Source organism: Hyperolius riggenbachi, chromosome 3, assembly GCF_040937935.1.
Source record: "Hyperolius riggenbachi isolate aHypRig1 chromosome 3, aHypRig1.pri, whole genome shotgun sequence".
Classification (NCBI taxonomy): Eukaryota; Metazoa; Chordata; class Amphibia; order Anura; family Hyperoliidae; genus Hyperolius; species Hyperolius riggenbachi.
In genome coordinates, this window is record NC_090648.1 from 23110816 (window position 1) to 23135364 (window position 24549).

General features: G+C 45.2%; 1 protein-coding gene across 3 annotated transcripts in view; it reads right to left on the minus strand.

Annotated features, from left to right (window-relative positions):
- Nucleotides 1–24549, minus strand: part of LOC137562508 (NXPE family member 3-like) — a 106649-nt gene that overhangs the window by 48003 nt on the left and 34097 nt on the right. For 2 of the 3 annotated variants that reach the window (XM_068273910.1, XM_068273909.1), the window contains 2 exons: nucleotides 4301–4358; nucleotides 616–1122 (listed from right to left, as the gene is read on the minus strand). In XM_068273910.1, the coding sequence (XP_068130011.1) occupies nucleotides 616–1122; nucleotides 4301–4354 (561 nt within the window). In that variant the 5' untranslated portion in view covers nucleotides 4355–4358. Of the gene's footprint in view, nucleotides 1–615; nucleotides 1123–4300; nucleotides 4359–9306; nucleotides 9396–24549 lie in introns of those variants that run through there. The other variant, XM_068273908.1, reaches the window with a different exon arrangement.

A 24549-nucleotide genomic window follows, 5' to 3' on the forward strand; every position in this document is an offset into this window, starting at 1 on the left:
TAGCAGCGGGCTGAGACTCCAGGTAAGTTAGCAGGAACAAACCTTCATAACCAGCAGGGAATTCTGGGAGGAAATGGTATTTATACTGCAAGCCATCAAAGGAAGCAGCTAAGCAATTTGCATGACAAGTGGATGCAAATTCCTCACCAGAACAGTAACTCTGAAACTTGCAGAGTGAAGACAGGTCTCTTTTCCAGGGACCTGCAGCACTCAGACCTAAAAAATGGTCAAAAAGCTGTCTGCTTGTGCAGACAGCAGAGCAGATCATTGCAGTTTGTATACACTTTGTATACATTTTTTTTAAAAGAAATTCAGGCTGCAGAGATGCCCGGAAGGATTTTTATGTTCTCCATTGAATTTAATGGGGCTCACCACAAATTTCCAGTTTGCACATTTTTGTGGAAAGACGTTCGCGAATGCAAAATCGTGATGTTCGGTCATGACCATGTGCCAACTCTTTTTTTGGGAATTTGGTTATCAGAAACAGTGATCAGTGAAGTCTTTCTAGGACCATAACTCATGTTTGACATATGACATTCTTTATTTTATTGAACAGACTCTCTATTATAAGGAAAAACTTTTACGTATTTATAGGCCAGATTTAAGCTACTTTACCTTATCTGGTCGTGTGTCCCTTTTCTGATGCAAAATTGCAATGGCCTCACTGGAGTGCATGAGTTTGACAGAGATCTCTGTTTCTCCAGACCATTGAGGAATCAATGTAGCTGTGTAAGAACCATTTTTGTGGTCCATAACAGATCCACTCACTCCAGCTTTCAGGCTTGTAGAATGAAGTTTAGCGTAAAACAAATCCCCACCATAACTCTTTGGCCGACCTTTGTGATCTTTGGCTGTGATTAGAACCTTAAGTGGTTGTCCAACTACATAAGTAGACTGAGGATTGAGTAAAACATAGACAGAGGTCTGTGGATGGGTGGAATACTCTATGGTTCTATTTTCTAAAGCCAGAGGCCATTCAATCACTTTCAACAATGCACTAAGCTCTTCAGAATCATAACCAGGGGTGGTTGCTTGGGATGTCACTGCAGATGTTGTTGCATGTATAGACGAGTGGATCTCTTGTGATATTGGCCATACCTTCCAGGAAAGCTTATGCAAGATCTTTGAAAAGGAAAAAAACAAAACAAAACAAATGAATCAATAGAAACTTGATACCCCAAATCCTCAAAACAAACTCCAGGCAAACATGTGTATCACTTTAAACTGGCTGTGAATGGAGGAGATGTGGAAGAGTCTATTACCTCTGTACAGAATTAAACTCCTACCCTCTTAATGCATTCTTCTCTCCAAGAAATTAATTTAAAGAAAAATATGCTGTAATTTTATCTCTCTCTGTGTCACATGACTGCCACGGCAGTGATGGCAGATAAGCTCATTTGAAAGCACCGGCTGGTAACAATATGCCTGCTTCCATGAATCAGGAAGTAGAAACAGTGCAGATTTATTTTAGGACTAGGCCTAAGACCCGTTTAAAAATGGGGGCTAGGCTCTAGCCACGACCCCCCACACTGGCTCTCTCCCTCATAAGCTGTGTACGTCTGTGCCTGCCGTGCACGTCTGAGCACCGTGGAAGCACACGTCCGCTGCCTCCCCGGCCCCATCCTCCTCCTGCTCTAAGTGCCGCGCTATGCGCAGTAGTGCAAAAGCACGGACACGCGCACAGGAAGGGACGCAGAAACACAGGGGTTTTATAATATAGGATAGTATCAGCTGTAACAAATATATATATTTTTTTTGTTTAAAAGGTTATTATGCTGTTGTGTATATTTTAGAGCAGAGAGGAAATTCTGAATTCAGGTCCGCTTTGAACGAATCATCAGGGGGCTCTGTATGGCTGATATTGTGGTGAAACCCCTCCCACAGTGTGATGTCAGGACCAGGGTGCTGATATCACACTGTGGCAGCCTTGTTGATTTGTGGGAAATAACAGCTGTTTCCAACTGCCAAAAATGCATCATCTCCTTCCACATACATCACCTGCCAGCACTAAAAATGTTGCCATATTATACATTTTAGAAAGTAAATCCAAAAAGGAAAAATTTTACAATGGGCAAACAATTACTAAATCATTTGTAAATAATTATTATAAAAATTAAGCACTTTTTTAAATTATGTTATTTTCACTGCAGTTCCTTTTTAACTACTTAACTACCGCTGTACGCCAATTGCGTGGACGCAGTGGCAGCCCCAGGACCGCTCAATGCCAATCGGTCTGAAGTCCTGGGGTGGGGTTTTGCAGGAGATCGCGCACACCGATGCGTGCGCATTTCCACTTGAATGGCAGAGCAGCGGCGCTCTCCGCTAGAATACTGTCAGACGACATCTATTTACATTGTACATCTCTGCGATCTACAGCAGCACTGTACTGAGGACAGACAGTGTGACACGGCTGCCCCCCTGGGAGGCACGAGAGCAATCGGCTGTCATAGGCTGATGACTATGACAGCCGATCGCTATGATTGCTAAGAAAGCTCTGTTGGTGTGCAGAAAAGGGAGGGAGGGATAACTTGTGTGCTGAGTTAGCGGAAATTGATTTTTATTGTTTTTTTTTCACAAAGTGTCATTTTCCACTAACTTGTGACAAAAAATAAAATCTTCTATGAACTCACCATACACCTAACAGAATACCTTGGGGTATCTTCTTTCTAAAATGGGGTCACTTGCATTTTACGGGCCCAAACCGTGAGGAGTAGTCTGGAAACCAAATGCCTCAAAATGACCTGTGAAATCCTAAAGGTACTCATAGGACGTTGGGCCCCTTAGCACACCTAGGCTGCAAAAAAGTGTCACACATGTGGTATCGCCGTACTCAGGAGAAGTAGTATAATGTGTTTTGGAATTTATTTTTACACATACCCATGCTGGGTGGGAGAAATATCTCTGTAAATGAGATTTTTTTTTATTTTTTTACACACAACTGTTCATTTACTGAGCTATTTCTCCCACCCAGCATAGGTATGTGTAAAAATACACCCCAAAACACATTATACTACTTCTCCTGAGTACAGTGATACCACATGTGTGACACTTTTTTGCAGCCTAGGTGCGCTAAGTAGCCCAACGTCCAATGAGTACCTTTAGGATTTCACAGGTCATTTTCAGACATTTGGTTTCAAGCCTACTCCTCACAGTTTAGGGGCCCTAAAATGTCACGGCAGTATAGGAACCCCACAAATGACCCCATTATAGAAAGAAGACACCCCAAGGTATTCCGTTATGAGTATGGGGAGTTCATAGAAGATTTTATTTTTTGTCACAAGTTAGCGGAAATTGATTTTTATTTATTTTTTCACAAAGTGTCATTTTCTGCTAACTGACAAAAAATAAAATCTTCTATGAACTCACCATACTCCTAAATGAATACCTTGGGGTGTCTTCTTTATAAAATGGGGTCATTTGTGGGGTTCCTATACTACCCTGGCATTTTACGGGCCCTTAACCATGAGGAATAGTCTTGAAACCAAATGTCTCAAAATGACCCTTGAAATCCTAAAGGTACTCATTGGACTTTGGGCCCCTTAGTGCAGTTAGGGTGCAAAAAAGTGTCACACATGTGGTATCGCCGTACTCAGGAAAAGTAGTATAATGTGTTTTGGGGTGTATTTTTACACTTACCCATGCTGGGCGGGAGAAATCTCTCTGTAAATGGACAATTGTGTGTAAAAAAAATCAAAAAAATCTCATTTACAGAGATATTTCTCCCACCCAGCATATATATGTGTAAAAATACACCCCAAAACACATTATACTACTTTTCCTTATTATGATATAATGATTTGTATGTGTAGTACAGCTAACAATTAAAACATTAGGAGAAGAGACATATGTCTAATATTGTTTCCAGTACAGGAAGAGTTAAGAAACTCCAGTTATCTATGCAAAAACGCCATTGAGCTCCAGGACTTTCAAAGTCTTAGAGAGCTCTGTCTTCTGAAGCTTATTATCTCAAGTGTCTGGCACTGTATTTTTTTCTCTGCAGAGAAGGATTCAAAAGTTCACTAGCCTGCTCTGTAAAATGATTTAGAAAGCTGAGTAGTGTGTAAAGTGCTAATATTAGAGAATGATGCAATGTTATAAAAAAAACTATATAACTGAAAATAAAAACAAGAGAATATTTTCTTTGCTACTAATGTTCTAGTAATTGTCCGTACTACACAAAAAATTCATTATATCATATTTTTTTTTCACTTCAGTGTCTCTTTAAGGATAATACATATATGAAGGAATATGTTATATCTACATGAGTTAATGGAATTGGCATGTTGCTTTGTAGACTTACCCCCAAAAGAAAACAGGTAGAGCACAAAGCAATGAGAAGAAAACATCTCTTCATTTTGCTGGAGAAAAACAAAAACAAAAGTGGAACAGCCAATTACACAATGCTATAAAATATGAATTGTTTTTAACCATACAAAATTAGACAAACATATACTACAAAAAAATAAATAAAAATAAAATACAGAACCACACAAAGTACACACTACACATCCAGTCCTGACATGAGTAAACTTATTTTGCGTGAATCATGCAGCCTTTTCACCTGTTTTTCACCTTATCTATGCTACATTTTTAAAGTGGATCCGAAATAAACTTTTACTCATTGCATAATTGTGTTCCTTTCATATAGTTGATATGGCATTACTTAAAGAGAAACTCCAACCTAGAATTGAACTTTATCCCAATCAGTAGCTGATACCCCCTTTTACATGAGAAATAGAATGATTTTCACAAACAGACCATCAGGGGGCGCTGTATGACTGATTTTGTGCTGAAACCCCTCCCACAAGAAGCTCTGAGTACCGCGGTACTCTGGGCAAACTGCCACAATGTAACAATGTTCACAGACAGGAATTAGCTGTTTACAGCTGTCTCTAACAGCCAAAACAGCTAGGAGCAGCTACATAACCTGCCCACAGTAACAATGTCACCATGTAATACATGTCAGAATGTAAATCTGGGAGAGGAAAGATTTTACAATGAGCAAACACTGACTAAATCATTTATACATAATTATGGTATAAAAATGAAGCACTTTTTTTTACTACATTATTTTCACTGGAGTTCCTCTTTAAGCCAAATACTTTTTTGTTTTAATACTTAAATTCCCTATAAACTAAACAAGCCTCACCCACAGCTTCTCCAGTGCCTTGACACTGTGGCAAGCTCTTATGCGAGCTCAGTCTGGGCAGGAGGAGGAGGTTACTAGTAGCCTTAGATTTCAGAGGCAGAGGGGGGGAGGAGAGGGAGTGAATTTGTCACAGGCTGAGGGCTGGAGATGCAGATCAGCTTGCCTGTGTGTAATGTGACAAACAGAACATGGCTGCCCTCATTGTATCACAGGAATAAATAATCATAAACTGTTGAAGCTGTTTAAAGCTAGATTTGCTGTGTAAACTATGTAAACTTTAGATACGATATATAGACAAGTTGCTTGTTATAGTTAGTTTTTCATCTTGGATCCACTTTAAGCTTCCAAAGAGCAAAACTATAATATAATTAAGGTAAGAAACATAATATTGAAATGAAATTAATCAGGAACAACTTACATTGAGAGATTATTTTGCTTATAAGTGTGCCAAAGTGTTATTTTTATCAATTAGGCGATACATTGATGAGAGGTTTTGTGAATAGAGTCCATGGTCTTGAGCCATCATTTTTATTTCACAACGCATTGCTTCAGGTGGCAGGATGTCTAGAACCGGCCATGCAGATCCCCCCTGCTGTATAGGTAGCCAGGTGACATCCCCTCAAATAGGTAGGCAGATGCACCCTCCCTCTCGAGTATAGGTAGCCAGATGCACCCTCCCTCCCGAGTATAGGTAGGCAGATGCACCCTCCCTCCCGAGTATAGGTAGCCAGATGCACCCTCCCTCCCGAGTATAGGTAGGCAGATGACCAGGGGTGTAACTAGAAATCACTGGGCCCCCCTGCGAAACTTTGGACGGGTCCCCCTTCTCGAGCCCCCTCCACCCCCCCCCCCCTTTCTACACAGGTAAACTGAGAACCAATGTTATTTAAAGCGGAATATAACCCTGCATTTCAACTTTGCTCTAAAATATTATTTACAGCATATTATATGCAAAAAGCATTTTTTTTTTTTTACTAGACCAGCATTGGAAGGGTTAAACACAGAGGTTTAAAGGTCCTGGAGAGATATGCAGAAGTTCAGATAGATACATTCTATTTAGTTACATGTATCTATTGATAAACAGTTACACACTCTTTGGCTGTCGTCCAAGCTCCTTCTCAGTGAGAGAGATGAGTCACATTCAACACTTAGATACATTATGTAAACAAAATGTATCTATTTCAGCTTCGGATGCGTCTGCAGAAATCTAAAGGAACTTTAAAGCCCTGTGTAACCCTTCCAATGCTGGTCTAGTAAAAAAAAAAATGCTGGTTGCATATAATATACTGTAAATAATGTTTTAGAGCAAAGTTGAAATGCAGGGTTATATTCCGCTTTAATTGGCTAGTGCACACTTGAATGTGTTTTCCCCATGCAGATAAAAACAGACAGCAGTGAAGCACTGCAGGCATTTTTCCATACAGAAAACAACAACAGACAGTGCTCCTAGCCTCAGCTTCATACTACACAAAAAGCAAAAAGCTTTTCTCTCCATGCCCAGACTTCTCAAGCATTACTACAGTACACAGCACTTAAGGGGGGGGGGGGGGGGGGGGTTTGAAAGGCTGGGGGTAGAAACAGGGGCGTAGCTAGGGGTGGGCGGGGTAGGACAAGTGCCCCCGGGCGCTGGGTCCCTAGGGGCGCCCAGCTGTGACCTGTGTTTTTTTTTTATTTATTTACCTGGTTACTACCACTGGGGACACCTATAGACCTGGTTACCTATACTGGGGGCACCTATTTTGGGGAAACTGCTGCCAGATTAACTGTATTTTTGGGGAACCGCTGCTGCCAGATTAAGTGTATTTTGGGGAACAGCTGCCAGATTATATGTATGTTGGGGGAACCACTGCTGCCAGATTGTGTCTATTTTGGGGCAACCATTGTCAAATATCTGTATTTTGGAGGAACCTCTGCCAAATTACACGTATTTTTGGTGAAATGCTGTCAGATTACATGTATTTTGGGGGGAAACACTATGGCAGAGCTCAAACTTCCCTGCCAGACCTTTTACACCACTGCTAAGGTCATGTATATTTGGCCCCACCCATTACCATGCCGACGCCCCTTTTTTGACCTTACAGGGCGCATTAATAGTCTTTGTCCCCGGGCGCTGGAAACCCTAGCTACGCCTCTGGGTAGAAAAGTGCTATACATAAGACCCTGCTGAACACTGAATAGGGACTGTCTACAAATCTTTGTCTGCAAACTTTTGTATGATTCGTTATCAGTGGCAGAGCAGATGCAGTCATTAGAGAAATTGTGCACAAAGCAAACAGTTTTTTTCCCTTCTTGCCCTTAAAGGGAACCTAAACTGAGAAGGATGTGGATTTTTCCTTTTAAAATAATACCAGTTGCCTGACTCTCTTGCTGATCCTGTGTCTCTAATGCTTTTAGCCACAGCCCCTGAACAAGCATGCAGATCAGGTGCTCTGACTGAAGTCAGACTGGATTGCTGCATGCTTGTTTCAGGTCTGATTCAGCTACTACTGCAGCAAAAGAGATCAGCAGGTGTGCCAGGCAACTGGTATTGTTTAAACGGAAACTTCCATATCCCTCTCAGTTTAGGTTCCCTTTAATTGTCAGTCTCTCAGGACAGGGGAAAAAAACTTCTGGCCCCACTTGGCCCCCTGCGGCTTCTAGGCCCCCTGCAGCTGCGTAACTTGCGGGGTCTATTGTTACGCCCCCGCAGATGACCCCTCCCCTCCCTGCTCTACAGGATGCCAGCCACTCCCCTTCCCTCCTCAGGCAGATGAACCAGCCCACCAACCCCTCCCACCCCTTGTAGAGCTGAGTGTCAGTCACTCACCTCTCCAGGCACTAAGTCTGCTGCAGCACCAAGTCTTTTTCTTCCCCTCTGTCAGCCACCATTGTGCTTCTCTCTTTTCAGCTGTCATCTCTCATCATAGTGTGCTGACATGTCACATGTGAAAGATGTCAGCTGTAGAGAGAGATGCACAGCAGCAACTGATGGAGGAGAAGAGGCAAAATCAGCGCTGCGGAGGACTTGGAGCCTGGAGACATGAGTGACTAGACAGTCACTCTGAGGTCTGTAGCAGCCCACTACGATGTGACAGTGTGAAGAAAGCAGCTAGGCGGCTGACCAGCTCTGTATGCTTGCAGCCAGCTGTTAACTGTCTAAGTGCTGGCTGCCCATTTTCACCTGCTGCCCTAGGGTCGTGCCTTAAAGCCTCGCCATAAATCAGGCCCTGCAAGCAACACAACCAAGACTGGCAGCAATTGAATATTCCCCTTGAAAATAAATAGGTGAATTTTGATTGGCTTTTATAAGCTCCACCCACTTTTCTGAATATTAATCCCAGTCACCAACTGTGCAAAGTTTGAGAACCCTACCATAAACAGTGTAAGAATGGCTGCAGTTTATATTTTCCCAGTGAAATTTGTATTTTGTTTCTGCCCACTGATGGCCCGGCTTTGCCTGGGTATGTATTTGGCTGGTGTTGGCTCCACCCACTTTTTCTAACACTGACACACATACTCAATGACCAAGTTTGTGAGCTTTGCGGTCTTTGGCATCGATAATTTGCAGTGAAATGAAACAAATCTGATTGGCTGTTTGTGGCTCCACCCTCTTTTCAAAATTTGAACCCCAGTCACCCAATGACCAACTGTACCAGGTTTGAGGATTGTGCCATTAATAGTGCAAGAATGGCAGCAATTAAAATATTCAGTTGAAAATCAGTTGAAAATCAATAGGTGAATTTTGATTGGCTTTTGTAGGCTCCACCCGCTTTGTTAGATCTTGTATTAATGCAGAGAAATTATCTCCATCTTGCTTTAAGCTGATAATATAGGTTTAAAATGTTTTGCAAATGAGGGCATTTCAAGATTTTATGATTCTAAGCAGAGTTATTCTTTAATAATCAGTGTTAGATCGTTGGTTAGATGGTGGTTAGATGGTTGGTTGGTAACCCTTGGGGCTTGTTCACCCTAGAGGTGATGTAGAATGTACTCTAGCTAATGTTACTTATTTCTATATTAATTACCAGACACCTGAGGTCTTCTCAAAGGTTAAATACAAGGGGTGTAATTACATATATACAAGTTACAGTATATAAAATATATGATTACATAATTGCAGGCTCAGTGTACAGTACTACTAGGAGCATTATTAGTCTAACCTTACAATCCATACACACCGCATTCGCTAGCTGTGCCCTGAATCCATTATCATCTCACGTCTATCAGCTTGGCAGGAGAGGAGAGCTTCTAAAAACAAGTCTTTTATCTGGATACAACAGGTATAGAGACCCCTCCTACCTGGGATGTCATTCAGGTGACAGTTGGATGTATACATGCCAGGCCCAGCAACCATTGTGTTGATAAACTTGATAAACCAGGCTTCTCTCAGCTTGTGTGATCACCTCCTCAGTGGCTGTTCGCAGGGGCTGAGGTCAGTGCCTGAGACTCAGACATTGTCTTTGCTAATTACTCATATGTAGCTGTTGTGTGTCTGTAAACAGTCATTTATGAAACACAGGCTTCACCACTGAGGGGTTTTACCCCCTGACCACCAGAGCAATTTTCACCTTTCAGCGCTCCTTCCATTCATTCGTCTATAACTTTATTATTACTTATCGCAATGAAATGAACTATATCTTGTTTTTTCCGCCACCAATTAGGCTTTCTTTAGGTGGGACATTATGCCAAGAATTATTTTTTTCTAAATGTGTTTTAATGGGAAAATAGGAAAAATGTGGGGAAAAAAATAATTATTTTTCAGTTTTCGGCCATTATAGTTTTTAAATAATGCATGCTACTGTAATTAAAACCCATTAAATGTATATGCCTATTTATCCCGGTTATAAAACCGTTTAAATTATGTCCCTATCACAATGTTTGGCGCCAATATTTTATTTGGAAATAAAGGTGCATTTTTTTCATTTTTGCGTCCATCCCTAATTACAAGCCCATAATTTATAAAGTAACAGTGTTCTACCCTCTTGACATAAATATTTAAAAAGTTCAGTCCCTAAGGTAACTATTTATGTATTTTTTTTAATTGTAAATTTTTTAATTTTTTTTTAATTACAAAAAAAAAAAATGGGGAGTGTGGGAGGTAATGAGTTAATTTTATGTGTATAAAAGTCATTTATTTGTATGTGAAAAATGTGTAGGGTGTAGTTTACTATTTGGCCACAAGATGGCCACAGTAACTTTTTGTTTTAATGCGACCTCCAAGCTTCCTTCCGGAAGCTTGGAGGAAGTATAAGGAGGCTGGACACGTGAGTTTTTTCTCACAATGATCGCGCTGCCCATAGGAGAGCAGCGGATCATTGTGGGGTGGATTTTCCCGTTCATTGATCTCTGGGCGAGCGGGCGGCGGCGTGTTTACTAGCGGCGGGCGGCGTGTTTACGAGCGGGAGCGCGGACAGCGTCGGGAACGCGGAAAGTACATATTTCTCCGTCCCTGGTTGTTAAAGGATGGAAAAAGGGGCGGAGAAATACGTACGTGCGGGGGTAAAGTGGTTAAAGAGGAACTCCAGTGAAAATAATGTAATAAAAAAAGTGCTTCATTTTTACAATAAATATGTATAAATGATTTAGTCAGTGTTTGCTCATTGTAAAATCTTTCCTCTCCCAGATTCACATTCTGACATGTATTACATGGTGACATTGTCACTGTGGGCAGGTTATGTAGCTGTTTCTAGCTGTTCTGGCTGTTACAGACAGCTGTAAACAGCCAGTTCCTGTATGTGAACCTTGTTACATTGTGGCAGTTTGCCCAGAGTACCGCGGTACAAGAGCCTCTTGTGGGAGGGGTTTCATCACAATATCAGTCATACATCGCCCCCTGATGGTCTGTTTGTGAAATGCAATAGATTTGTCATGTAAAAGGGGGTATCAGCTACTGATTGGGATAAAGTTAAATTCTTGGTCGGAGTTTCTCTTTAAAGCTAGTGTTGGGCGAACATCTAGATGTTCGGGTTCGGGCCGAACAGGCCGAACATGGCCGCGATGTTCGGGTGTTCGACCCGAACTCCGAACATAATGGAAGTCAATGGGGACCCGAACTTTTGTGGTTTGTAAAGCCTCCTTACATGCTACATACCCCAAATTTACAGGGTATGTGCACCTTGGGAGTGGGTACAAGAGGAAAAAAAAAATTTGCAAAAAGAGCTTATAGTTTTTGAGAAAATCGATTTTAAAGTTTCAAAGGGAAAACTGTCTTTTAAATGCGGGAAATGTCTGTTTTCTTTGCACAGGTAACATGTTTTTTGTCGGCATGCAGTCATAAATGTAATACATATAAGAGGTTCCAGGAAAAGGGACCGGTAACGCTAACCCAGCAGCAGCACACGTGATGGAACAGGAGGAGGCGCAGGAGGAGAAGGCCACGCTTTGTGAGACACAACAACCCCGGCCTTGCATGAGGGCAAGAAGCGTGCGGATAGCATGCTTTGTACCGCCATGCAGTCATAAATGTAATAAAGATAAGAGGTTCCATAAACAGGGACCGGCAACGCTAACCCAGCAGCAGCAGCAGCAGCAGCAGACGTGATGGAACAGGAGCAGGTGCAGGAGGAGAAGGCCACGCTTTGTGAGACACAACAACCCAGGCCTTGCATGAGGGCAAGAAGCGTGCGGATAGCATGCTTTGTACCGCCATGCAGTCATAAATGTAATAAAGATAAGAGGTTCCATAAACAGGGAGCGGCAACGCTAACCCAGCAGCAGCAGCAGACGTGATGGAACAGGAGCAGGCGCAGGAGGAGAAGGCCACGCTTTTTGAGACGCAACCCAGGCCTTGCATGAGGACAAAAAGCGTGCGGATATAGCAATGCTTTTTGCCGCCATGCAGTCATAAATGTAATACAGATGAGAGGTTCAATAAACAGGGACTGGAAATGCTAACCCAGCAGCAGCAGACGTGATGGAACAGGACTAGGAGCAGGCGCAGGAGGAGAAGGCCAAGCTTTTTGAGACACAACAACACAGGCCTTGCATGAGGACAAAAAGCGTGCGGATATAGCAATGCTTTTTGCCGCCATGCAGTCATAAGTGTAATACAGATGAGAGGTTCAATAAACAGGGACCGGAAACGCTAAACCATCCCAGATGTTCATTGGTCATGTTACTTGGTTGGGGTCCTGGAGTGTTGCGTAGTCGTTTCCAATCCAGGATTGATTCATTTTAATTTGAGTCAGACGGTCTGCATTTTCTGTGGAGAGGCGGATACGCCGATCTGTGACGATGCCTCCGGCAGCACTGAAACAGCGTTCCGACATAACGCTGGCTGCCGGGCAAGCCAGCACCTCTATTGCGTACATTGCCAGTTCGTGCCAGGTGTCTAGCTTCGATACCCAATAGTTGAAGGGTGCAGATGGATTGTTAGACACAGCTACGTCATCTGACATGTAGTCCTTGACCATCTTCTCCAGGCGATCGGTGTTGGAGGTGGATCTGCACGCTTGCTGTTCTGTGGGCTGCTGCTGCATGGGTGTCAGAAAATTTTCCCACTCCAAGGACACTGCCGATACCATTCCCTTTTGGGTACTAGCTGCGGCTTGCGTTGTTTGCTGCCCTCCTGGTCGTCCTGGGTTTGCGGAAGTCAGTCTGTCTGCGTACAACTGGCTAGAGGAGGGGGAGGATGTCAATCTCCTCTCTAAAGTCTCCACAAGGGCCTGCTGGTATTCTTCCATTTTGACCTGTCTGACTCTTTCTTCAAGCAGTTTTGGAACATTGTGTTTGTACCGTGGATCCAGAAGGGTATAAACCCAGTAATTGGTGTTGTCCAGAATGCGCACAATGCGTGGGTCACGTTCAATGCAGTCTAGCATGAATTGAGCCATGTGTGCCAGAGTCCTACCAGAATCCTCATCATCCTCTTGTGAGCGTTGTGATAGTTGTTGTGATGCATCATAGTCGTCACCTTCCTCCTGGTCTGCTTCTGCTGACCATTCGCGTTGAATTGTGGAAGTCCAACGTGCACCGCTCTGGCCCTCGTCAGTGGTGGCATGAAATTCCTGCTCCAACTCCAGCTGTTCCTCCTCCTCTTCTTCGTCATAGCTGCTGGGGCCAGCGTTCCCTGAGGCGGATGGCCTGATGTTGGTACCATCACGCTGATCGTTTTCTCCTTCAGATTCCCCCAGTTGCATCATGACAGCTGTTTCCTTGATTTTTAACATCGACCTCTTCAGTAAACACAGCAGTGGTATGGTAATGCTGACTGAAGAGTTGTCACTGCTCACAAGCAACGTGGATTGCTCAAAATTTTGGAGGACTTGGCAGAGGTCCAACATGTTGGCCCAATCGGATCCACAGAAGCTTGGCAGCTGGCCGGATGCGCCTCGGTACTGCGCCGTCATGTACTGGACCACTGCACTCTTCTGCTCGCAAAAGCGGGCTAGCATGTGCAGCGTAGAATTCCAGCGCGTAGGGACATCACACAGCAAGCGATGGTGGGGGAGATTGAAGCGCTCCTGCATCTTGGCGAGTGCCCCCGAAGCAGTACTGGAAGTTCTACAATGTTTGGCCACTCGACGCACCTTCAACAGAAGATCGGCCACGCCTGGGTATGTCCTCAGGAACCGCTGAACTACTAGGTTCATCACGTGCGCCAGGCAAGGGATGTGTGTCAGCTTAGCCAACCTTAAAGCGCGAATGAGATTACTCCCATTATCACACACAACCATGCCCGGTTTCAGGTCCAGCGGTGCCAGCCACAAATCCGTCTGTTCCTTTATTCCCTTCCAAATTTCCTCCCCTGTGTGCTGCTTATCCCCAAGGCAGATTAGCTTCAGCAACGCTTGCTGACGCATGCCAACAGCTGTGCTGCACTGCTTCCACGATCCTACTGCTGCTGGGTTAGCGTTTCCGGATGAGGTACAGCTTTGAGATGCGTTGGAGGAGAAGGAGTCAGAGAGGTAGGTGCTGCTGTTATCCAGTGGGAGGGACGGCGGTGCAGCTGTTTGTGGCGTGGGCAACACCCGTGCCGTAGCAGGTGAGGAATCGCTGCCAGGCTCCACAAGGTTCACCCAGTGCGCGGTAAGGGAGATGTATCGACCCTGGCCGAACGCACTCGTCCAGGTGTCAGTGGTGAGGTGAACCTTGCAGGCAACGGCATTCTTCAAGCTTCGGGTTATTTTGCTGACCACGTGCTCATGCAACTCAGGCACTGCAGAGCGTGCAAAGTGGTAGCGGCTGGGAACCACGTAACGTGGGATGGCCACTGACATCATGCCCTTGAAGCTGTTTGTCTCCACCAATCGATATGGCAGCATTTCGCAGGCCAGAAGCTTGGCTATGCTGGCTGTTACTGCCACGGCCCGGGGGTCATTTGCTGGCAATTTCCTCTTGCGCTCAAACATCTCCGACACAGACAACTGAACCGTAGCGCTGCACACGGAAGGGCTGTTGGTTGTTGTGTTTGAAGAACACTGGGAGACCTCAAGAGCACTACTCCGGAAAGTGACAGTGTCAGCGTCGTCTGATGTTTGTGAATGTTGTGAACCACGCAATGGCTGGGCTACTGCTGCTGCTGAGGCGGGTCTGGTGAACCCAAGGGAGGCAGTGTTGTTTCTGGTACCCTGTCCTGACGCGTTTGCCCAAAGAGTGGGATGTTTGGATAGCATGTGACGGCTCATGCTGGTGGTGGAGAGGTTGTTAATACTTTTCCCCCTGCTCAGGCGGGTCTTGCACACCTTGCAAATCGCCATGGTAACATCCTCAGTGCAGTCTTCAAAGAAAGCCCAGACTTTGGAGCACCTGCCTCCTTGCTGGCGATTTCTGTTTGCTCCTCTTTTGCCTCTCACTTGAACTTCCACGCTTGTGGTGCCTGAAATTGCGCGCCGCCTACCTTGTGGCACAAGGCGAGCTCGTGCAGCAGTGGGTTCTTCAACAGACTCATCTGTGCTGCTGCTACGACGGCGATGTTCTCGTTCACAAACAAAATCTGGGTCTCTGTCCACATTGTCCATACCCTCCTCTTCCATCTCCTCAAACTCGTCATATGTCATTGTGGGCCGCCGCCGTGGAGTAGAGCTCCCCACAACAACCTCTGCGCAGCACACTCCAACGTCGTCTTCCAGATCTTGTCGGCCGACCTCCTGCAATTGCAACCCCTCCTGCCCAAATTGCTCTGGGATTTGGGTTTCCGAGTCCTCTTCGGACTCGCCTTGTATTTCAGTGCGCGGTGCATTTCCCACAGTTAACGGTTGTGAATCCAGGCACAACATTTCTGGCTGTTCCTCCATTGACCTTTGAAAGGTGGAAGTTTGTTGGGCTGGGAATAGCTCCTGCGAATACCCCATTGTGTCCTGAGGTAATTCATCGGACTGGTTATCTGGCAGTTGTGTGCGTGGTGTCGCTGCCGGTTGTGTCAGCTTTGTGCCCACTGGCTCCTTGTAACTGGCTGAGGACTCGGACCTCGTGCGTGATGTGCTGGTGCTGCTTAACCCACTGCTGGACGCTTGAGAGGTCATCCAAGTAATTATCTGGTCCTGTTCTTTTGGATTTGTGAGGGTTGTTGTCCTGGACAACATGGGCGGTATTGAGTGGGTTTTCTTGGGTGCTCCCCTGTGGCCTGTACGTGAACCGTCAGGGGAAACACCTCTTCCCTTGCCCCTCCCTCTTTCACCGGATTTCTTCCTCATTTCACTTATCCTTACAGTACACGCTGACTGGCAGCAGTACAGTGGCAGTACAGAAATGCTATACAGTACCACTATTCCCAGCAGCGACACAGAGCACAATGCTATACAGTGACGGGTGAGCGGTGTACCACTATTCCCAGCAGCGACACAGAGCACAATGCTATACAGTGGCGGGTGAGCGGTGTACCACTATTCCCAGCAGACACAGAACAGTACACAGAATGCTATATAGTGTGGCTGAACGAGCGGTGTACCACTATTCCCAGCAGACACAGAACAGTACACAGAATGCTATATAGTGTGGCTGAACGAGCGGTGTACTACTGTTCCCAGCAGACACAGAACAGTACACAGAATGCTATATAGTGTGGCTGAACGAGCGGTGTACTACTGTTCCCAGCAGACACAGAACAGTACACAGAATGCTATATAGTGTGGCTGAGCGAGCGGTGTACCACTATTCCCAGCAGACACAGAACAGTACACAGAATGCTATATAGTGTGGCTGAACGAGCGTTGTACCACTATTCCCAGCAGACACAGAACAGTACACAGAATGCTATATAGTGTGGCTGAACGAGCGGTGTACCACTATTCCCAGCAGACACAGAACAGTACACAGAATGCTATATAGTGTGGCTGAACGAGCGGTGTACTACTGTTCCCAGCAGACACAGAACAGTACACAGAATGCTATATAGTGTGGCTGAACGAGCGGTGTACTACTGTTCCCAGCAGACACAGAACAGTACACAGAATGCTATATAGTGTGGCTGAACGAGCGGTGTACTACTGTTCCCAGCAGACACAGAACAGTACACAGAATGCTATATAGTGTGGCTGAAAGAGCGGTGTACTACTGTTCCCAGCAGACACAGAACAGTACACAGAATGCTATATAGTGTGGCTGAACGAGCGGTGTACCACTATCCCCAGCAGACACAGAACAGTACACAGAATGCTATATAGTGTGGCTGAACGAGCGGTGTACTACTGTTCCCAGCAGACACAGAACAGTACACAGAATGCTATATAGTGTGGCTGAACGAGCGGTGTACTACTGTTCCCAGCAGACACAGAACAGTACACAGAATGCTATATAGTGTGGCTGAACGAGCGGTGTACTACTGTTCCCAGCAGACACAGAACAGTACACAGAATGCTATATAGTGTGGCTGAACGAGCGGTGTACCACTATTCCCAGCAGACACAGAACAGTACACAGAATGCTATATAGTGTGGCTGAACGAGCGGTGTACTACTGTTCCCAGCAGTGACACACAATGACTGGGGGGGACCCTGGCTAGCGTGGCTGGAGCGCGAACTACCCTGCCTGCCTACCCAAAGCTAAACCCACAGACAAATGGCGGAGATATGACGTGGTTCGGGTATTTATTTACCCGAACCACGTGACCGTTCGGCCAATCAGAGCGCGTTCGGGTCCGAACCACGTGACCCGTTCGGCCAATCACAGCGCTAGCCGAACGTTCGGGGAACGTTCGGCCATGCGCTCTTAGTTCGGCCATGTGGCCGAACGGTTTGGCCGAGCACCGTCAGGTGTTCGGCCGAACTCGAACATCACCCGAACAGGGTGATGTTCTGCAGAACCCGAACAGTGGCGAACACTGTTCGCCCAACACTATTTAAAGCCCGACTGATCAAATCTCTCATAGCAACATAAATGTCCAGACATGCTTTTCCATTAAGGCACACATAGAAATGCACCGTTTATACTGATAAATTACAACAGTCCTCACACACATATTATTGACAGTAAAAAGCAGCACACTTTCCACCTTCAAATCTTGTGCATAGAGAATGTCTGGCAAGCAGTGCTGCTCGGATACTACTTTTCAAAATCCGGATTGACCTGGATCCAGATACCCAGATATCCGATCCAGGTCGGATATCAGAGTTCAAAATTTTCTGATCCGAATCGGATATCCAACCCTAGTATCCGGGATATCCGGATAGAAAAAATGGAAGTGGTCTTTAAATTGCTTTAAAAACGTTTTTAAGGGTATATGAGGCATGTAGCATCATTAGTTTGTAAAGGGGGACACTAATTGATGATGTGGGGACTTAAAATCCCCCCCCCCCTCCTTAAAAAAAATGGCTGTCAATTAACATTAGGCCTAGGTTCCAGACAGCGGTTGTGCAGCCGACATTGGCTTCAATTCATCAAGCATTACCGCATTCGGTAATGCTGAAAACAGCTGACTTAATGAAGCACTTTAGAAAATGTTAATTCATCAAAGCTGTTACCGAATGAGAAGCTGAAATGACAGAGCAATGAGATAAATTACCGACATGTGCTCAACAAATGTTAATTCATAAAGGTTCCCACATTCGCTAACACATTCGGTGTTTATCTCCAGCTCTCCCCTGTCGTTACAGGCTTCGAAAGCCTTCTGTGTGAATGTTTTCATGATTAGCAGGAGCAGGCAGCCAATAGAAACAGCCCCTGTTCTCCTGCAAGTGCCGCTGATAGGTGCTGATAGGTCACAGGCTTCTTCACACAAGCTTCCAGACCCCCCAAGCAGTGAGCAGAGAGAACGGGTCAAAATATATCCCCAGATTCCCTTCGGTGGTGTAACCCTTTCAGGCCCTGTCTGATAATGCAAAGATGCTGGTGGTGAAATCACCAAGCATGGCATTTGTAATGTCTCCAGGAAGTTTATCTACGTTGTGGCAAATAAGTACAATGTTAAGAAACACTGATGGACAGATTCAGAGCAGCAGAGGCAGTATAAGTAACAGTAACTATAACACGTTTACATGTAAAGGGATGTCTGGATGCCTTCTATTGTTATCAGCTTGTAACAACACAGAGACATTCCAAGCTGCTCTGCACCACTCTGCTGTTATCTAACAGCCTTTGATGAATTGAAGCCTAGTAGTTCGGTAACTTAACGAACCTCTACCACACATGGGAAAATATTGATGAATTAGCACAGTGAAGTGTAAAATACCGAATGCGGTATTTTAAGGACTGGGGTTTTGTTATCGAACACCCTTTGATGAATTGAAGCCAATGTGTCCAAAGTCCAACCGCACAACTGGGACATGACAGTTTTCAGCCAAGACACCTCCTAAGAATTACGCAGCAATTGTGTTTTGGGTTAAAGGGAACCTGAAGCAAGTAAAATTATTTAAAATAACCACATGACGTAGCTGCAAATTAATATTACATACTAACCTCACAGTCAGTTCCTCTCAGAAGCTCACTATTTTCTTCTTACAGTGATCCCTTCCAGTTCTGACAATATTTTGTCAGAACTGAAATATACCAGTTGCTGACAGTTATATATCAGCAGCTGTCAGTTATAACTGAATGTACAAGGTAATGTCCATGTTTCCCCATGGCTCAAGTGGGCGATATTACAATTTAACAGTGTGCTGACCAGGGGTAATGGCCATTTTTAAAATGGAGGACAGAGAAATCCATTGATCACAGTGGATAACCAGGATGCAGGAGAGGAGAAAGAGATTGAGGAGTAGACTACACAGGAGGTAAGTATGACCTGTGTATGGTTATTTTGACTTTTTATTTTCAGTTCAGGTTCTCTTTAAATATAGGTGGTATCAGTGGCCTGTGTCTTTTATCTGGATACTACAGGTATAGAGAGAGACCCCTCCTCCCTGTGAGGTCATTCAGGTAACAGTTGGATGTATACATGCCAGGCCCAGCAACCATGGTGTTGAAAATCAGGCTTCTCTCAGCTTGTGTGATCACCTCCTCAATGGCTGTTCACGGGGGCTGGGGTCTGTGCCTGAGACTCAGCCATTGTCTTTGCTAATTACTCATATGTAGCTGTTGTGTGTCTGTAAACAGTCATTTATGAAACACAGGCTTTGCTTGAATCCCGACTGATCAAATAGATCCGCTGCAAATCTCTCATAGCAATATAAATGTCCAGACATGCTTTTCCATCAAGGCACACATAGAAATACACCGTTTATACTGATAAAATACAACAGGCGATTTTTCATTTTTTTAAGCGCTCAGGATTTTTCAAAATCGCCCTGAAAGCGCTTACACCACGCTTTCCTATGTGCTAGTTCAGATTGGGGCATTCTGTTTGCTTTCCGATCAGAAAAGCGCTGCCTGGACCATTTTGAGTGCGATTTTGCTACAATAGAAGGTATAGAAAAAACGCAAAATGCTCACAAAATCGCTTTGTGTAGTGATTGCGTTCGCGTTTTTAAGAATAAATACATTTACATACTTAAATGCATACTTGTGTCAGGGAGTGAATTTAAAAAAACGCTCTGGAAAAGCGATTAGAAAAGCGCTTTTAACAAAAATGCACCCAATTGGCGGGAATCGCAAAAAAAATTGCACCGAAAAATGGCCAACGCATACGCTAATGCAATAGGAATGCAATGTGAACAAGGCCTCAGTGGCATTTTCTGCAGAAAGATGTCTGTTCCCTACCACTGGAGAAATGTTTTGACTTTACTCAGTTCTTGCTGCAATGCAATGCGATTATGCAAAGCCAACCACATGTACTGCAGAGGCCAAGCTGCTTCAAGCTGTTAGGCCCAGTGCACACCAAAAACCTCTAGCAGATCTGCAAAACGCTAGAGGGTTTTAAAGCAGATTTCAGAGCGATTCCAGGCATGTTTTCTAAACTTGCCTAGCATTTTTTGGAGCGTTTTTGTGTATCAGATTTCAAATATTGTAAAGCCGGTCATACACTGGCCCGATTTGCCGCCGTTTCGACAGCAGATTCGATCACTGGGATCGAATCTGCTGCCAATTGTTTGCGCTAAACGCACCCGCCGATCCGATTTCCTCCCGAAATCGGATCGGTCCGTCGATCGTGCCGTGCGGGAAAATACCGTCGATCTCCCGCGGGTAGGGAGCGTGTCGGTAGCGGCGGCCGATCCGATACAGGTATACATTACCTGACGCTGGTTCCCGGGCATCTTCTCCGCGTCTTCTCCGCATCTTCTCCACGCTGCACCGCTCTGTTCCTGCTTCCATCCCAGCGTACATTAACTTCCTGCGTCACTGCAGTGACCAGGAAGTTCAAATAGAGGGCGCTCTATTTGAACTTCCTGGTCACAGAGTGACACAGGGTACGCTGGGATGCGGTGCGGGGTGCAGCGCGGAGAAGAGGACCCGGAGCCAGCTTCAGGTAATGTATGCGGGGGGGGGGGGGGGGGGGGCAGGCGGCAGGAGCAGCTCAACAGATTGTGATCGGTTTCAGCCTGAAACCGATTCACAATCTGTTTGCAGTAAAGGCAGCCATACGATCCCTCTCTGATCAGATTCGATCAGAGAGGGATCTGTCAGTTGGTCGATCTAATGGCAAATCGACCAGTGTATGGCTACCTTTACAGTAAAGTTGTTACTGAACAGCTTCTGTAACAAAAACACCTGGAAAACAGCTCTGATCTAGTGCTTTTCAGAGCAGTTTTCCACTTTCCTATACTTTACATTGAGGCAGAAACGCCTCAGAAACCTAAAAAATGCTGCAGCCCCCGAGTTTCCTTTGTGGAAAAAATGAGCCGCTCTGGTGCAGGGCCGGCCTTAGGTTTCACAGCACCCTGAGCGTAACCAGATTTTGGTGCCCCCCCCCCCATATAGTCAGATCCCCTTTAGGGCTTGTTCACACTGGAGGCGCTTTTGGACTTTTTAAGCGCTGGCGATTTTTTAAAATCACCCTGAAATCGCTTGTGCAATGATTCCCTATGAGACAGTTTGTTTCCAATCTGCTCAGAGAAACGCTGCATGGACCATTTTTGAGGCGATTCCGCCTCAATGGAATAGGAAAAACGCAAAACGCTCACAAAATCGCTTTACGCGGCGATTGTGTCTTTAAGAATACATACATTGTATTTATTCTTTTCCGGATCAAAGAGAAATCGCCGGGAAGGGGGAAAAAAGCGTAAAAAAAAAAAACAACGCAAACGCAATAGTAATCACTAGTTGTAATTTGATCTCACAGATGAGATAATCTCATTTGAAAACACAGGATATTACCATTATTAGTGCTTCCATGAAAGCAGGAAGTACACAGACTGCAGATTTATTGCAGGATTTGTGTATCAGCTGTAAGAAAGAAATGTTTTTTCTGTAAAGGTGGTTATGCTTTTAGAGCAGAGAGGAAGTTCTGAGTTCAGATCCGCTTTTAGGCAGATCTAAAGGCAAAAGCTAGAGAGTGGAGCTCTGGTCTGGGTGCTGGGTCCCCAGGTGACCCAATGGGAGTTCAGCGTTGGACTGTATATAAGCTGAGGTAACCTGGCTTTCTGGGTCAGTTGGCTGGAAACAGGCGAGCTTCTCCCACCCTCCCTCCCTATTTTCAAGTCAAGGATTGTCGCGGTAACCACCGGCGTACCTACCGGGGATGCGACCCGCTCAGCCGCAGGGGGGCCCGGGGCTGCTCTGGGGCCCGCTCACTGTGCGTGGGGGGAGCGCTGCTCTGGACCCCCCAGCAAGGTGCTCAACTGGCCGCAGCGCCTAATAGACGCTGCGCCAGTTCATTCCCCGCAGCCCCGCTCCAGCAGCCTTCATAGTCTCCGGCAGGCAGAGCAGGGCTACGGCAAGATGGCCGCCGAAGAAGCCCTACACTGGAGACTATTTGTGTCTCTAGTACAGGGCTTCGGCAGCCATCTTGCCGTAGCTCTGCTCTCTGCCTGTCAGCGCGGGAGATGTGCTGCAGGAGGACTCGGGGAGCTGCGAGCCAGATGCTAGGAAAGGAGAAGACTTCTGTCAGGTAAGTGAATTGTTTTTTTTTTTTCACAGGTGCATTTTTTTTTCTAGTGTCTGCTGCCTACATTGTGATTTTCAGGTGTCTGCTGCACACATTACGATTTTCTGGTGAACTCTGCCCACATTACGATTTTCTGGCCCACATTACGATTGTCTGGTAAAATGCTGCCCACTTTACAATTAATTTACAGTGAAACGCTGCCCCATTACGATTATTTGGCACCTATGGGGGGGGGGGGGCCCATCCAAATATTCGCAGGGGGGCCCAGTGATTTCTAGTTACGCCCCTGGCGGTAACCACTTATTGGGGGGGGGGGGTAGTGCTTCCCACTCATAGGGTTGGGCAATTGGGGTGTTGCTAGGTGCAACGGTGGTATTGCCTGGGTCTACTGATCAGGCAATAATTTCTGGTGACACAAAAAACAATAAAGAAAGGTTTTTCAGTTTGGTTTAACTGACGTTACAGTTAAGTTAATAAAGTTATTTGGTTAAAACCCCCAATAAAGAAGGGCCTTTAAACGCCTTCATGTGTGTGGTCTCTTTCATTTATGTTTGTTTAATTAGTTATAGTGTCTATAAGGTATGTTTCCATGCGTTTGCCATGTAAAGGGACGAGTGACTATGTGGCAGAAAGGCAGAATAGAGAGGGAGGGGGGGAAAGAGAGGAGAAAGTAAACCATGAGATGAAAGAAGAAAGAGACACACAGAGCTATGGAAAGGAGAGGACAGGGACATAGGAAAGAGAAGGGAGGACAAAAAGAGAGAGAGGATTGGTAGAGAGGGTATTGTGGTGGGGAGGCAGGGGAGAAAAATTTAGCAACAGCAACATGAATTTAGTTTTAGTTAGCTGTACTTTGCAGGCACTGCAGGGGCAGCAGGGTCATGTCACACACTGCAGGCAGACAGCCTGCACTAGGGAAAAAACAAGAGGAAGGGAGAGGAGAGAGATGGATACAGCAATCACATGGGGTGTCCGCGGGACAAGGAGAATCTAGCTGGCTGCAACGGAAACAGTAAATTCGGGCGCCTGAGGCTAGTGGACAAATCGGGCGCCGCCATTCACTCCTATAATAAATATCGTTTAATGGGCGCCCGATAGGAAAAAAGGGCGCCGGAGAAAAATAACGTTTTAAAAGCGGCGCCCGGAGACTTAATGTTTTATTACTGCTTCTCATGATTACACATTATTTAATGATTTATACATTTTTAAATATTATTTTTAAACGAAAAACAGTACAATATTTTTTTTCAAACATTATTTTTAAACGAAAAACAGTACATTTTTTTTTTTTACATTATTTTTAAACGAAAAAACCAACAGGGGGGTCTTAGGTTTAGGCACCAACAGGGGGGTCTTAGGTTTAGGCACCAACAGGGGGGTCTTAGGTTTAGGCACCAACAGGGGGGTCTTAGGTTTAGGCACCAACAGGGGGTCTTAGGTTTAGGCACCAACAGGGGGGTCTTAGGTTTAGGCACCACCAGGGGGTCTTAGGTTTAGGCACCAACAGGGGGGTCTTGGGGTTAGGGGTAGGTACAGGGAGGGTTACTTAGGCACCAACAGGGGGGGTCTTAGGTTTAGGCATCAACAGGGGGGTCTAGGGGTTAGTGGTAGGTACAGGGAGGGTTACTTAGTAATTTTTTTTTTTAACGTTATTATACGTTTCAGTATTTAAATGAAAGATTAACGTTTTTACAATTGCCGATTTAATGCACATTATTTAATGATTTATAACTTTAAAAAACATTAATTTTAAACGAAATACAGTACAATACATTTTTAAACGTTATCCATGCTTATCGTTAAAAACCCGGCGCCCTTTTTTCCCAGCGCCCCTTTTTAACGTACGCGGCTGCAACTGTAGGAAATTAACTTATCTAAATAGACATCAGGACTCCTGCTGTTATTTTCTCCAAGTATGGGCAGTCATCATCATTATCCGTGACAGGCTGCAATACAGATAGTATGGCTGCAGCAGTCACTGGACATGATGAAATCCGATGCTCTCTGCAGTGTCTGGAGATGACACACTCTGCAGCAGGTCCCGATTGTCAGGAATATAGCAGCT